The sequence below is a fragment of the Silurus aristotelis genome (assembly GCF_946808225.1).
Source record: "Silurus aristotelis genome assembly, chromosome: 26".
In the NCBI taxonomy this organism is placed as follows: Eukaryota; Metazoa; Chordata; class Actinopteri; order Siluriformes; family Siluridae; genus Silurus; species Silurus aristotelis.
Genome location: NC_139599.1, coordinates 11,010,787 through 11,027,220, shown reverse-complemented (window position 1 = coordinate 11,027,220; position 16,434 = coordinate 11,010,787). Strand labels below are relative to the sequence as shown.

The following is a 16,434-nucleotide window of genomic DNA, read 5'->3' as shown; positions in this document are numbered from 1 at the left end:
CTGCAGAACCCAAGTTCACTTCAGCTTGTGGTCATGAACAGATGGGCAGACATTCTTCTTCAGGATTTTTTGGTAAACAGTAGAATTCATGGTTCCATTTTATCACAGCAAGTCTTCCAGGTCCTGGAGCAGCAAAACAAACCCAGACATCATTCTACCCCCACCATATTTTACTGTTGGTATGATGTTTCTATTTCTGAAATGCGGTGTTACTTTTACGCCATACGTTATGGGACACACACCTTCCACAAAGTTCAACTTCAGTTTCGTCAGTTAACAGAGTATTTTTTCTGGCAAAACTGAAATGAGCATTTATTATTTTTGCTCAGCAGCGGTTTTTGTCTTGGAGACCATTTTGTCTTGGAGACCACTTGCAGACCATTTTTTCTTATAGTGGAGTCAAGAACATTGACCTTAACTGAGGCAAGTGAGCCTGCAGTTTTTTGGATGTTGTTGTGGGGTCTTTTGTCAACTTATCTTTTCTTATACGAGTTGTTGCTGTGCTCTTAAGATTAATTTTGGTCGGGCGGCCACTCCTGGGAAGGTTCTCCACTGTTCTATGTTTTTGCTATTTGTGAATAATGGCTCTAACTGTGGTTCGCTGGAGTCCCAAAGCTTTAGAAATGGCTTTATAAAGTTTTCCATACTGTTAGATCTCATTTACTTTCCTTCTCATTTGTTTCTGAATTTCTTTGGATCTCAGCATGATGTCTAGCTTTTGAGGATCTTTTGGTCTACTTCACTTTGTCAGGCAGGTCCTATTTAAGAGATTACTTGATTGCAAACAGGTGTGGCAGTAATCAGGCCTTGGTGTCACTTTTTCACACAGGGCCATGTAGTTTTGGATTTTGTTTTCCCTCAATAATAAATACCTTAATTTACAAACTGCATGTTGTGTTCACTTGTGTTATCTTTTACTAATATTTAAATTAGTTTGATAATCTGAAACATTAAAGTGTGAACTTTAAAGTGTAAGAAATCAGGACACTTTTTCACACCACTGTACATATACACCGCGTTCCAAATGATTATGCAAATGACTCCCCCTCCCGCCCCAAAATAGGCAGTATGTTTAAAGATTTTATTTTATCTCCAACAATTATGTTACGATGTGGATGTTATTACGTGTAAAAGAACTGACAATGTAAACTGCATTATTGACATTTTGGGAAAAATCACAAAGTATGCTGTTCCAAATAATTATGCAAAATTTACTTTTAAACCATTCAAAGTGTATAGTGAACTTAAAACAAAAATAATCGGTTGTATACGTTGCGTGGACAGAACATTTTTCATAAAAATAAGTCAATTTAAAACAAAACAATTATTTAAATTTCAAGTTACATGTTAATATATGCACCCTTATTTGAGATGACTTTAACAACTCTCTTGTCCATTTAACTTGTAAGTCAAGGTATAGTTTCTGCCTGTATTTCATATGATGATGCTAGAATGCCTCAGAGAGCTGTTGTTTGGAGCTGCCGCCCGCCCTCATAGATCTTACTTTTCAGGATACTCCACAGGTTCTCAATAGGGTTGAGGTCAGGAGATGATGGTGGCCACATCATGAATTTTTCTCTTTTTATCATCTGATGGTACGTTGTCCTGCATAAAAATAATTTTATTTTGGAGGGTACAATTCTTCTTTTTATACCATGGCAGAAAAGGATCTGTAAGGAACTCCACATATCTCGCAAAGGTCATCTTGACACCATCAGGAATATTAATTTGACCTACCATCTCACTTTCCAATATTCCAGCCCAAATCAACACTCAACCACCTCCTTAGAGTGTAGATGCTTTTTTATAGCCGCCCTTTTAATAGTTCCAAGTAATAGTTATAGTAATACTTTCTTAGCCTTTATCTGATCGCATTGTTCTGTGTTGTAAATCTCTTAAAAATCATTTTGGTAGTTTGATGATCACTTTTCAGTTTCTGAGATATATCAATTGTTTGCATACCTTTGGCAAGACATTGCATGATTTCACACTTTTCATCTTCAGAAAGATCTTTCTTCCTCGCCATATTGCATATTGTGTATATGTGTGAATATGTACAGTGAGGAAAATAAGTATTTGAACACCCTGCTATTTTGCAAGTTCTCCCACTTATAAATCATGGAGTGGTCTGAAATTGTCATCGTAGGTGCATGTCCACTGTGAGAGACATAATCTAAAAAAAAAAAATCCAGAAATCACAATGTATGATTTTTTTTAACTATTTATTTGTATGATACAACTGCAAATAAGTATTTGAACACCTGAGAAAGTCAATGTTAATATTTGGTACAGTAGCCTTTGTTTGCAATTACAGAGGTCAAACTTTTCCTGTAGTTTTTCACCAGGTTTGCACACACTGCAGGAGGGATTTTGGCCCACTCCTCCACACAGATCCTCTCTAGATCAGTCAGGTTTTTGGCCTGTCACTGAGTAACTGAGTAACACGAAGTTTTAACTCCCTCCAAAGATTCTTTATTGGGTTTAGGTCTGGAGACTGGCTAGGCCATGCCAGAACCTTGATATGCGTCTTACGAAGCCACTCCTTGGTTATCCTGGCTGTGTGCTTCGGGTCATTGTCATGTTGGAAGACCCACCCTCGACCCATCTTCAATGCTCCAACTGAGGGAACAAGGTTGTTCCCCAAAATCTCGCAATAAATTGCACCGGTCATCCTCTCCTTAATACAGTGCAGTCGCCCTGTCCCATGCGCAGAAAAATACCCCCAAAGCATGATGCTACCACCCCCATGCTTCAGAGCAGGGATGGTGTTCTTGGGATGGTACTCATCATTCTTCTTTCTCCAAACACGTTTAGTGAAATTATGACCCAAAAGTTCTATTTTGGTCTCATCTGACTCATCTGACTTCCCATGACTCCTCTGGATCATCCAAATGGTCATTGGCAAACTTAAGACATGCCTGGACATGTGCTGGTTTAAGCAGGGGAACCTTCCGTGCCATGCATGATTTCAAACCATGACGTCTTAGTGTATTACCAACAGTAACCTTGGAAATGGTGGTCCCAGCTCTTTTCAGGTCATTGACCAGCTCCTCCCTTGTAGTTCTGGGCTGATTTCTCACATTCCTTAGGATCAATTAGACCCCACGAGGTGAGATCTTGCATGGAGCCCCAGTCTGAGGAAGATTGACAGTCATGTTTAGCTTCTTCCATTTTCTAATGATTGCTCCAACAGTGGACCTTTTTTCACCAAGCTGCTTGGCAATTTTCCCGTAGCCCTTTCCAGGCTTGTGAAGGTGTACAATTTTTTCTCTAGTGTCTTTGGACAGCTCTTTGGTCTTGGCCATGTTAGTAGTTGGATTCTTACTGATTGTATGGGGTGGACAGGTGTCTTTATGCAGCTAACGACCTCAAACAGGTGCATCTAATTTAGGATAATAAATGTAGTGGAGGTGGACATTTTAAAGGCAGACTAACAGGTCTTTGAGGGTCAGAATTCTAGCTGATAGACAGGTGTTCAAATACTTATTTGCAGCTGTATCATACAAATAAATAGTTTAAAAATCATATATTGTGATTTCTGGATTTTTCTTTTTAGATTATGTCTCACCATGGACATGCACCTACGATGACAATTTCAGACCCCTCCATGATTTCTAAGTGGGAGAACTTGCAAAATAGCAGGGTGTTCAAATACTTATTTTCCTCACTGTATATATTTGCTTGCGTGTGTAATGTGCTGGTATTGAAGTTACACTGCTATGCCAGTCCAAAGTTAAAGGTGACATTGCAATAGTGCAAAATTCTGCAACAAAGGAAAAGTGATAAGTCTACACCGAATGGCCTGCAGAATAAAACTCCTCCTCATTCTCTCTATCTTTGCCTTTAGGAAACAGAAGCGCTTTCCTGAATGCAACATAGAAAAGAGTCCATTGTTGCGATGGCTGACGTCCTTCACATCTTGCTGGCCCTTGTCCGGCACCGCTTGCTGTAGATGTACTGCAGGTTAGGGAGCACGTTGTGATCACCTAGGTATCGGAAACTGTCCACTCTCTCCACGGGGGGTCCTGTTGATGTTTAGCGGTTGATATAACCGCTCCTGCTTAATGCTGAAGTCCACTATTAATTCCTTAATCTTAAACTTAAAATTTCTTAAAAACAGACTCCTAGAGCCACTATGTTAAAACTGTGAGTCTAGTCATCATAGATGATCATTGGAAACAGGATGCACCTAATCTCAATTTTGAGTGTCATGACACAGGCTATTTTTCATTTTTACTAAATTTGCAAAGATTTCAAACAAACTTCTTTCATGTTGCCATTACCGGGGTATTGTTTGTAGCATTTTGAAGGAAAATAATAAATGTAATCCATTTTGGAATAATATAACAAAATGTGGAAAAAGTTAAGCATTTCCGAATTGACTGTATGAGTGGGTCATGACATTAATCCCTACTGAATCTAGAATGAACACAACCACAGTTTTTAAGGAGTCTTTCTGGTTATCAAAATGAATAAAGTCACCAACAAATAAGTTCTACTAGAAAATCTAAATGGGGCCCTTGTGGTCTAAAAATAATAATGTATGGAATCCACTGACTAGACTTATTTTTGGAAGCTACATAGGTTATTTTGGTGTAAAGAACTTTGAAAGTGTTACATTTGTGTTTAGTTTTTTGTTCGATGCTTAGATTATTATTATAAATAACTGCAACACCACTGCCTCTGCCATTTAGATTTAGCTGGTGTATGTAACAATACCCAGGAGGACTTCTCTTTTCTGCTTTTCCCATTAGGGTCGCCACAGCGGATCATCCGTCTCCATACCCCCTGTCCTCTACATCTGCCTCTTTCAAACCAACTAACTGCATGTCTTCCCTCACCACATCCATAAACCTTCTCCTTGGCCTTCCTCTTTTCCTCCTTTCTGGCGGCTCCGGCCTCAGCACTCTTCTGCCGATATACCCCATGTCCCTCCTCTGCACATGTCCAGACCATCTCAATCTCGCCTCCCTCACCTTGTCTCCAAAACTTCTTACATGCGCTGTCCCTCTAATAAACTTATTTCTAATCCTGTCCATCCTCGTCACTCCCAACAAAAACCTTAACATCTTCAGCTCTGCTACCTCCAGCTCTGACTCCTGTCTTTTACTCACTGGCACTGTCTTTGAACCATACAACATAGCAGGCCTCACCACAGTCCTATAAACATTCCCTTTTGCTCTTGCTGATACACTTCTATCACAAATCACTCCTGCCACTCTTCTCCACCCACTCCACCCCGCCTGCACTCTTTTCTTCACTTCTCTAACACACTCTCCATTGCTTTGCACTGTTGACCCAAGGAACCTGAACTCCTCCACCTTCTCCATCTCTTCTTCCCTGCAACCGCACCACTCCACTGCCCCCTCTCTTATTCACACACGTACTCTGTCTTACTCCTACTGATTTTCATTCCCCTTCTCTCCAGCACGTACCTCCAACTTTCCAGGTTCTTCTCAACCTGCTCACTTCTTTTACCACAAATCACAATATCATCCACAAACAACATAGTCCAGTGAGACTCCTGTCTGACCTCGTACTTCAAACTGTCTATCACCATGCAAACAGGAAAGGGCTCAGAGCCGGTCCTTGATGCAGTCAAAACTCCACCTTGAACCAGTCTGTCGTTCCTACTGCACATTTCACTGCTTTCTCACCCTCATACTTCTCTGACACACCTAACTTCCTCATACAATACCACAACTCCTCTCTCGGCACTCTGTCGTATGCTTTCTATTAATCCACAAACACACAATGCAGCTCCTTTTGACCATCTCTATACTTCTCCATCAACATTCTCAAAGAAAATAACGCGTCTGTGGTGCTCTTCGTCGGCATGAAACCATACTGTTGATCACAGATGGTCACCTCTACTCTCAGCCTGGCTTCCACTACTCTTTTCCATAACTTCATGGTGTGACTGATCAATTTATTTCCCCTGTAGTTACTGCAGGTCTGAACATCTCCCTTATTCTTAAAGATCGGTACCAGCACACTCCTCCTCCATTCCTCAGGCACAACCTGGTTAAAAACTCCACTGCCATCTTTTCTGCCATATCTCCACGCTTCTACCAGTATGTCATTTGGTCCAACCGACTTTCCACTCTTCATTCTCTTAATCTGTGCTTTCACTTCCTCCTTACTAATCCTATACACTTGCTGTTTTATTCTGCCCTTCCACATTCCTTTTCTTAAGGCCATACCTACCCATCACCTCCTCATCACCTACTCATCACCTCTGTTCCCTTCACCTACATGCCCATTAAAGTCTGCCCCAATCACCAATCGTTCATTCCTAGGTACACCATCTACCACTTCATCTAACTCACTCCAGAATTTTTCCTTCTCCTTCATCTTACAGCCCACTTGTGGAGCATTGATGACATTTATCATCACCCCTTCAACTTTCAGCTTCACATTCTTTACCCTATCAGAAACTCTCTTCACCTCCACTGCACTCTTACTGTACTCTTCCTTCAGAATCACCCCTACACCATTTCTTTTTCCATCCACACCACAACAGAACGTTTTAAACCCTTCTCCAATGTTTCTGGCCTTCCTCCCTTTCCACTTGGTCTACTGAGCACACAACATATCTACCTTTCTCCTCTCCATCATATAAGCTACCTCTCTCCCTTTACCAGTCAAAGTACCAACAAGTACCAGCAGTAGCCCAATTTCTACCGGTACCCTGTTGGCTAACAATACCTGTGGCGGTCGTTGGTAACCCAGGTCTCGACCGATCCAGTATGAAATTCTGATTTGTGATCCTCATATTTGATTTGGCACGTTTTACACTGGATGCCCTTTATAACGCAACCCTCCCCATTTCTCCGTGCTTGGGATGTCACTAAGAGTGCACCGACTTGTGCAACCCTAGCTTCATTTAATGCTAGATATTCATTTGGTTTAATCCACGTTTCTGTAAAACACAGTACATTAAACTCCTGATCGGTAATAATTGTATTTCTTTACAATATTTATAGTATCAGTGCCTTTGGCGTAAGAGATCTAATATTTAGCAGTCCTATCTTTAGATTAGAGGTGCTGTCTGTGCGTTCATTAATATCTATTTTAATGTTAATTAAGTTAGTTAAACAAACTTTCTGGGAAATAAATGTATTGAAATAAATGTATTCCTATAAGACAGCATCCTGGAGATGATGTCTTATGAGGGTACCACTCCATTTTGCAGGCCATCAGGTCAAAAGAGCCTAGGGTCCTTCCCGAAAACATTCCAGTTATCAGTAAAGAGCAGTTTGTGTTCTTGACATCTTAGAATAGAATAGCCTTTATTTGTCACATCAGAGTGAAATAATTTTCTACACATATCCCAGCTTGCTCGGAAGCTGTGGTCAGAGCGCAGGGTCAGCCATGATACGGCGTCCCTGGAGCACAGAGGTTTAAGGACCTTGCTCAAGGGCCCAAGAGTGGCAGCTTAGCGATACCAGGGCTTGAACCCACAACCTTCTGGTCAGGAACCCAGCACCTTAAACCCTTAGCTACAACACTGATTTTGTAAATATAAAAAAAAACAAAACTTGGAATCTCAATTTACGTACAAAGTTACTCAATTTAAGTTACAAAGTGAAATGAGTCACCCCCCCCCAGATGAAGTCATCGGTCCTTATTATTAATAATTATAAAATAATTTAACATAAATAAATGTATTCTTTATCAGCTCCTACAGGATATGGACAGAAGTATTGGGGCACATCACTTTTGGTGACTATTTAAAAAAAATTTGGTTTGTACTGAAAAACTTCCACTGGCATTAGTACCAGTACAAAAACTGTGTGGCAGGAGATTCATGGAATGGGTTTCCATGGCCAAGCAGCAGCATAAAAGCCTCACATAACCAAGTGCAGTGCCAATTGTTGGATAGGGTTGTGCAAATCATGTTCATGATTCTAACTTGGACTCTGGACAAAAATTGTCACTTGCAAGTTTGGTGGATGACTGATAATGAGGAGGAGGGCTGTTTTTCAGAGGTTTGGCTAGGCGTGTTACTTTCAGTAAAGGGAAATCTTTAGTGTACCAAGACAGTTTGAACCTTTGCTTCCATTTTGCTATGCTTCCAAATTTGTGGGTATTGGGAAAGGCATTTTCTGTTTCACAATGACTAGTGCAAAATCATGGTCCATAAAAACATGGTTGGATGAGTTTGTTGTGAAAGAACTTGATTGGCCTGCACAGAGCCCTGACCTCAATCCCATCAAACACTTTTGGGATAAACTGGAACAGAGACTGCAAGCCAGGTCCCCTTTTCAAATGTCACTATTGTCCATACAGTTTATATATAAAACTTGTGCGTATCTGTGAATTTCTATTCATTTCTATCAGGGAGATACAGCTCAGAGAGTGATGTGTGGAGCTATGGGATCCTGCTGTGGGAGACATTTAGTCTGGGAGTATGTCCATACCCAGGCATGACCAACCAGCAAGCCCGTGAACAAGTTGAAAAAGGTATAAAGTCTTATAAACTTTCACATGCAGCACATGCTTATACCTATAACAGAAAACATGCTATGCATTTATTCATTCATTTTAAGGTCAGACATTCTAATGAATCTTTAATTTGTAACTGGTATCATTTTGATACAATTCTTTTCATTAATGCAGGGTACAGAATGTTGTGCCCACAAAAGTGCTCAGATGAGGTCTACAATATCATGCAGAGGTGCTGGGATTACAAACCTGAAAATCGGCCCAAGTTTGCTGAAATTCTAAGGGAACTGTCTTCTGTCAGGAAAAAATAGATCCCACTTATTTAATGGGCACAGGCTGAAGCCATTGATATGATTTCACTCTTATTCACAAAGAGAAATGCCCAAATATTTTTCCTTCGTGTCCATTGCTACATAAGAATTTTTGCACATTTTCTTTCCAATGACTGACTGAATTGCAGATGCAGCATTTGTTTTTGAGCCAATGAAAGGGGGCATGGTATTGATTTTTCATGTAAAAATGTCAGTATTTCTGTGATGAACTGTACATTTCTTATATGATAGATAGTGAATAGAGAAAAGAATATTCAGTATAAGAGAGTGTTTATCTCCAAGTTGTATTCTACTGTTATTGTTAACCATGACACCTGAGAAAAAATTATGGAAAAGGTTTTTTTTTCTTCTTCATTCATTTGAGTCATGATTTCTTTAGCATTATAACTTAGATAAAGCCACTTGAGTAGTTTTTCGTTCAAAGACATAAAATGTGGTTATTGTGGTATTGAATCAATTTAAGCATTCCATTTTGCATTCGGACTACTTGTTTAGGAATTAATTAAGTAATTAATTGTACGATACACTGCTGAAGTAATGTGTGAAATATTTTTAAAGGGAACTGTTCAAACTCAACAGACTGGACTTTATTGAAAACACATTCACATTACATGCAGTCATTGTTTGCTACTTTTTGCTAATTCGCAAATATCTGTCAGAACAATGTCTCTGCTTCACTAAAGTTTCATAACTTTGACAACTGGCCTGCTGATGTTCTGCATAGGCTTTCAAGGAAGTAGGGTATCCAGATGTTGCATTACAATTGACATCAACTTTAAAGGTCTGTTTATTATTAGTTAAAGCTTAAAAAAATTTATCACTATGAATAGCTCAGTTTGTAATTATTATTTTCAGACAACACATATTGAAAATGTAACTTGGAAAGTGTTTGCTATACATTTAAATAAAATATAATTACATGAAATCATCAAATGCATATAAAAAATAAATAAATAAATAACCTTTAGCGTTCATTAAGCTAATTCTCTCGTTTGATCATTTCACCTCGGTTACTTGTTTGAACAGTGCCTTACAAATGAATTACTTCTGTATTACTGTAAATAGATTCTGCAGCGTAACAATTTTGTTGGTTTTTGTCCACATTATAATGAATTTAAAGTGCCAATGACCTTTTTGTTCCTGTGTGGCCAAGCATCACTGTGCACGTTTAAAATTGTGTTAAAATCATCTTGGTATCCTATGTAGTGTTTGATTGAAAGGGTCGGTCATCATGTGAAATGTTTGTACTAACTGATAAAAATTCTTGACCGAGTGTATATCATTTGGCAATGATACAGTCATATACTTGTTCAGGTACCTCTTTCAGATGATAAACTATTAGCAGTGGTTTCTTGTCGGATGTGGTTAAATCTACTGCTGACTTGGGTTTTATGTTCCCCTTGATTTGCTTTTCATTTACCCAACATTTTATTTATTCCAAAAACTGTTATTCTTTGTTGTTTTCATTTTTATTACTATTCAACATACCTCCTACTGTAAATGTATTTACATTTTATATAATATTTTCTCATACACTGACCCAGCTATTTTCTTACTTTGTTCCCCCATGTTTTGTGACCATAATCAAACTTTAAAGAACTTCCAGGTGTCACAGTGGAAAAAAAACGTGCATTGTTGTTTTGATTTTATAATTTATGTTAAATAAACTAACTACAAAAGCACATACAGTATATTTGAATATATTTGTTCTGTTCAAAAGCATGTATTTTATACATTTGTATATGTGAAAAACATTTATTCAATTATTATTTGATTATTAAATACCCCCAAATAATATAATTTCAGAGTTTTAAACTTTAAAAACCTTGACATGCCAAACAGGATGCCTACAGAGGGGAGGATAAAGCCCTGTACAAGCAGGCCAGGAACCTACTGACAACGGAGATCAGAATAGCCAAAAGACGCTACACTATAAACTTTCTTTCGGCTTCTCCCATTAGGGGTCGCCACAGCGGATCATCCGCATGTTTGATTTGGCACATGTTTTTACCCTGAATGCCCTTCCTAACGCAACCCTCCCCATTTATCTGGGCTTGGGACCGCCACTAAGAGTGGCTGGGGTTGGTTCCCTGACCGGGAGCAGTGAGAGCGCCGCATCCTAACCACTAGACAACCAGGGACCCTAACAGAAGCTACACTGAAAAGATGTTTTTCAGCTAACAATCCTACAGTTGGAAAGGCCTGCAAGATATCACAAACTACAGGAGACCACCCCTCCCCACTTAAGCAAACAAAGCCTTAGATGATGACCTCAATGCCTTCTCTTGTAGGTTTAAGAACCTTATCTTTACACCTCTCATCCACCCCAGCACACTGACTGCCCCATCACACCTTTGGGAACCCCTTTAACAACAACTCACAGCACTCAAGTGAGGAGAGGAGAGTAACTAACAGCTGGAACCAAATTACCAAATTTTAGAAGGCCTCACAGCTAATGTGTATCAGTGCAAAAACCAAGTCATGAGGTCAAAGGAACTGCCTGCAGAGCTCAGAGACAGGACTGTTACAATGCACAGATCTGGGGAAGGCCACAAAAAAATTGCTTCTGCAGTGAAGCTGTCCGAAAGGAAGCATCTCCTCTGTGCAAAACCTATGGAAGCCCACTTGGGCTCATCACCTGCCCAAAACCACCCCAACAGTGAAGCATGGTGGTGGTAGCATCATGCTGAGTGTTTTTCTGCAGTAGGGACTGAGAGACTGGTCAGGGTTGAGGGAAAGCTAAATGGAGCAAAATAGAGATATTCAAAATAAAACCTTTTCCTCAGCGCTCAGGACCTCAGACTGGGCTGAAGGTACACCCTCCTACATGATAATAACCCTAAGCAGACAGCCAAAACAACACAATTGTGGCTGCGGGGACGAGCCCTGACTAAACCATATTGAACATCTCTCTCTAGACCCTAGACCTAAGTCAGGCTGTCCACAGAGAGCCCCATCCAACCTGCCCCAGAATGAGAGGATTTGCCATGAAGAATGGCAGAAAATCCCACAATCCAGGTGGGCAAAGCATGTCATACTCAAAAAGACTTGCTTCAACTAAGTAGTGAGTAAAGTGTATGAATACTTATGTACATAGGCTATTTCAGTTTTATAAAATGCCATTTCTAGGAGGTCTGAATACTTTCTGAATGCAGTGTGTAATGTAATGTATATAAATCCATTGACAGCCCTAAAAAAGTATTTCATCATGATTAATTGCATGACTGTCATGAAATAACTCATTTTTATCTGTTCTAAATGTACCTTAAATAAATACTTTGATTTTTATACTCTAACATGGGCATGGATAAATATGGATGCTTTATGCAAAGGTATGGGTTTTTTTTTTTTATTAGTGAAACTCAGCATAGAGCACATAGCCAAAATATTCCTGTTAAAGTAATTGTGTTTTAAATGACAGCAAAAGTTCTGTTTGGTGTCCTGATGTTTCCACACGGACTGTTTTAATTAGCAGATGTGTGCATTTATTTTTTGATATTTTTTTTTATATCTGAGTAAAAACATTTGAAAAAGAAAGTCATTTACCAGACTGGAGGATTCCTTCTTTTCCTTTGGATTCCTTCTTCCGTTGCTCAGCATAGCCATTACGTTTATAAGCAACTTAATGGTTAACATGGAGTTTGCTGAGAACATTTATTTAGTCCCTCAGAAAGAAAGCTTAAGAAAGACTGTCGAAAAACAACTTAGACTATGCAATGCGATGCATTTTGTCAAGGACTGATCTGAAGGATTATGAGAAGGCTAAACTCTTCTCATCGGCACTGCAAAAGATTTTAAACATAGTTAAAATGGGAGAGCAACTGCGAAAACTGCGTAACTGACCCTGTACCTACCCAAAATACGGAAAGCAAAACAGAAGCAACAGCAACAAAGTTTGCAAACTCCCGGCGATGAAATCATGCAAGAGGTGCTTACTAAGGTTTCTGCAAGGAACCGAAAAATGCTTTGTACATTATGGAATTATTTTTTTTTATTTGGGTAAAACTGCTTTGTGGAATTACGATGGTGAATTCATTTTTAAGGGAAACACTATTATCCCACATGATAAGGATCTCACATAGTGTGTATCTGCTTAAGAATCTCACCGCCCCTCATAAAGTATCCAATGATCAGAGACCGTTGGGATGGAAAGAATTACTGCATACTGTCACTAGCCTAAACGCACCTTTTTCAACAATACCTAACAGGGCTATTCAACGCAAAATATCCAATATAAAAAGATCTAAAGATCCATACCTTTCTCAACTTGTTTCCACTTCTCCACCATCACCTAAAAAGATTCTTTATCCTCGTAACCTGACACTCTTTAACAGCTCTGCCTGGCTCAAATTTTTTTTTTTTAATGACTGACACAGAACTACTATTGTTGCATTTTAATTTCTAACGTTTATCTCAATAAAATAAATGGTATCAAGAATTTTCTTGTTAAGCATAGTGATTTAGATTTCACTAAACACAGCTGAAACCCATCTAAAGAGTTAACACATTGGATACAGCTAAAGGATTGCTTTTTATTCTCTAGGGTATTAGAGCTATTTATAATCATACTGTGATTAAATGAATATCCTTTAGCCCTATAACACAGAAAAAAATACAAAGTGTTGTCTGCAACAAACTGAAGTAGAATTTGAAACTGGTACTTGGTTATATTTTATTTCAGAACAATTCTTTCGCAAAAAAATAATGCATTGATTCAGGAAAGAGTTCATAATCTGGTGGGTTTTCATATTAATTAAAAGATTTTCTGGAGGTTTCATTGTAAAGACATAACGCTAGCCAGTGCTCGCCCGGTATTTGTCTCTGATGCGTATTCACGATGAACAAATCAGGAAACCTTGTCAACTTATCCGTAGGACTCATCGCAGGCCATCACACCATGGAATATTTTTTCTATTTCAGGACATCTTCTCATAACATTCGTTAGTTCTCTCGTCTTCATGCTTTACTGGTAATCTATTAACATGTTTCTTCTATTGTTAATTTCTAGAATACTGTTGAAACTGGCATACACCTTTAGATTAACCTTTCTCGGAAGGGACTGCTGCAATTTGAGTTCAATCACACATTCCCCAACTTTATTAAAGATAAATGCTGCCTGCAATTGTCATCATTCAGATTGAGTATGAATAAAGTATAACCGTTCGTGTTCTCGTCTCTGTTGATAGCCAACGCCTGATCCTTTAGTTGTTTTCCTGAAGCTAAAATTAAAGAATGGATTTCACGGACCACGTTGCCGGACAGGAAAACGGGTTAAAGCGGTTTTGCAGAATATCAAGTATATATTAAGTATATATATAATATATATATAATATATATATATATATATATATATATATATATATATATAATATATAATATATATAATATCAAGTATATATATATATATATCTACATAGAATGCTACAACTCTGTATCGTAATGTTTGAAATTAAATAAGTTTTTATTGTATGACCTGCTGAAGGCGACCCGTTATCTACATTCCAAAAATAATCGTTTTAGGTAACGACTGAAGGTTTTCATGCAAACTTTTTGGTTAGGATACTTGGTGGTGGTGTTGAGGATAACCCACAGGTGGTGAGACGGATACTGTCTTCACGAAAATAGAAGCGTTGACAATTTCTTTTTTTGAATGAAACTGGTTTTTCCTTTTTTTTTTATAAAAAAAAAAAAAAAGGAATCTTTACTACAGATGATTTTAATCCTCAAATCGATGCTATTTAGTAAATGTTTAACCTGAAAAAGTATATCTGAGTAAATGTTTCCAATCAGGTCAAAACAGTTGTTTTTAGCATTGAATCTTTTTGAATTGTTTAAGCCTGTCATTTGCCATAATTGAGACATTCAAAGATAGCTCTGTGAAGATAAGTACTGCTTGATTGAGAAATTAGTTGTTTACTTATTTACTTGTGAAAAAGCGATGCGATAGGGTAGTTGACAACCCCCACATTTGCATCATTTGCTATGTTGGTACCGTCAGCATTCACAATTTTGCAGGTGATGTGTAAAAAAGTGTTGTTCAATTCAATGTAATCCTCATCGTTTCCAGCCATGAAGAACTATAGGTCCATTGTCCGTCAAAGCAGAAAGAGGAAGTATTTCGACACCAGTGTATTTTCAATACTCGTTGGGGTATAAAGTAGTGTGAAAATATCCAGTTCTGTCCTGGTGTTGCCATGATGTTAGAAAATGTTTAGCTGTTTTCATTTGTGAGTGATGGGTTGATGCTTGTTACCTCTCTTCATGGTCTTTCTCAGACTGGGTACTTTTGCGTCTTTTATTCGTGTCCATGTGTCGATGTCCCAGTGGTTAGTTTATATTAGTAATATTTTTTTACATGCAATCATTGCGAGGCCCAATCCGTCCTGATTCCGGGTTTGTGACTCATAAAGTTGCTTACTGCCTCGCTTATAATACCTTTGGCTGCATTTTTTAAATGATGTTTTCCAGTAGTGATCCCCCTTTTGAGGAATGGAAGTGGCATTCTAAAAAGACCTTAGAACAAACCTCCCAGGACCTTCCGCAAACATCATGGGGGCTCCATTAAATCCAGGAAGGCCATTGGATCAACATACCCTCTATCCTTCATTTTTTATTGATCAATTTGTTTTACAGATGGAACAAATGTTAAGCAGATCTAAAGTGTAGTATGTGTAAACAGTATGTGCTTATTTTTATCCATTTTGACTTTGATCGATGTATCAGTAATCTATTTCTTGGTGAGAGGTATGTAATGTGGCTTATTATATATAATAGTGATGACTTTGCTGTTTTCACCCGGTATATGTATTACAGTGAGAGAGGCATTTCGCATATGGAGGGTGAATACCATTTTTACTAAAGCAAGCTCCAAACCTCTACACAACAACCGCAACTGTGACACCTACATCACCTGTAGCAGAAAAAAGTCTAACTGAGATGTATTAATGTGTGCAGAACGCTACAGACATGTTTTGCTAGCTGAACTTGGGGCGTTGCTTGAAAGGGTCACAAAGTATCTGCACTCTTCCATGATTTATCGATTATATGTTTCAGTTATACTTGTGACGATCCTTTTTTTTATTTCAACATCATTAACTGTTTTACTAGTTTTTTCTCAACAATGACTCTTTGCAAACTCTTAATACAACAATATGACCCTGGGTCTGTCCACGTATAATTTTCAACAACCGTTTTGTCATTTTGGAGCATTCAGAGCAATAATGATCACCACCGATATAGTCTAAGGATTTTATTTCAGAAGACTTATGACATGACATTTACATTTTTAAAACATTAAATTCTATAAGGTAATCAAAGACTTGTAGCTGCATCAACATTCTTTACATATTCATATTTTCTAAGCAAATTAAAAACAAATATCGGATACATAGGTTAAGATGCACTTTACATGACTAGTTTTACCTTTAAAAAGTTTTAGCAAACACTGTGGTTAAATCCTTGTACATGCAGTTAAGTTTGCAGATGACATACAGTATTTACATTACAGAAAGAACACCATTAGTATTACATTGTTGCACATTGTTCATTAGCAAATCTAGTTAAAAAAACAACTATCAACAGAAGGATGGCTAGTAAAAAATACTTTTGTTGAAGAGCAGAGGAGACCTCAGTTTTCAGGTCTTTTTGTGAGTCA

The 16,434-nt window shown here is 38.3% G+C and overlaps 1 protein-coding gene across 4 annotated transcripts in view; it reads left to right on the top strand.

Moving 5' to 3' along the window:
- Positions 1-10,464, top strand: part of fer (fer (fps/fes related) tyrosine kinase) — a 66,572-nt gene extending 56,108 nt beyond the window's left edge. For all 4 annotated transcript variants that reach the window (XR_014531824.1, XM_083531824.1, XM_083531825.1 and 1 more), the window contains 2 exons: positions 8,344-8,466; positions 8,623-10,464. Coding sequence is in view for 3 of the 4 variants with exons in the window: in XM_083531824.1 (XP_083387950.1) it covers positions 8,344-8,466; positions 8,623-8,759 (260 nt within the window). In the remaining variant the exon portion in view is untranslated. The remainder of the gene's footprint in view (positions 1-8,343; positions 8,467-8,622) is intronic.
- The last annotated feature ends 5,970 nt before the right edge of the window (positions 10,465-16,434 follow it).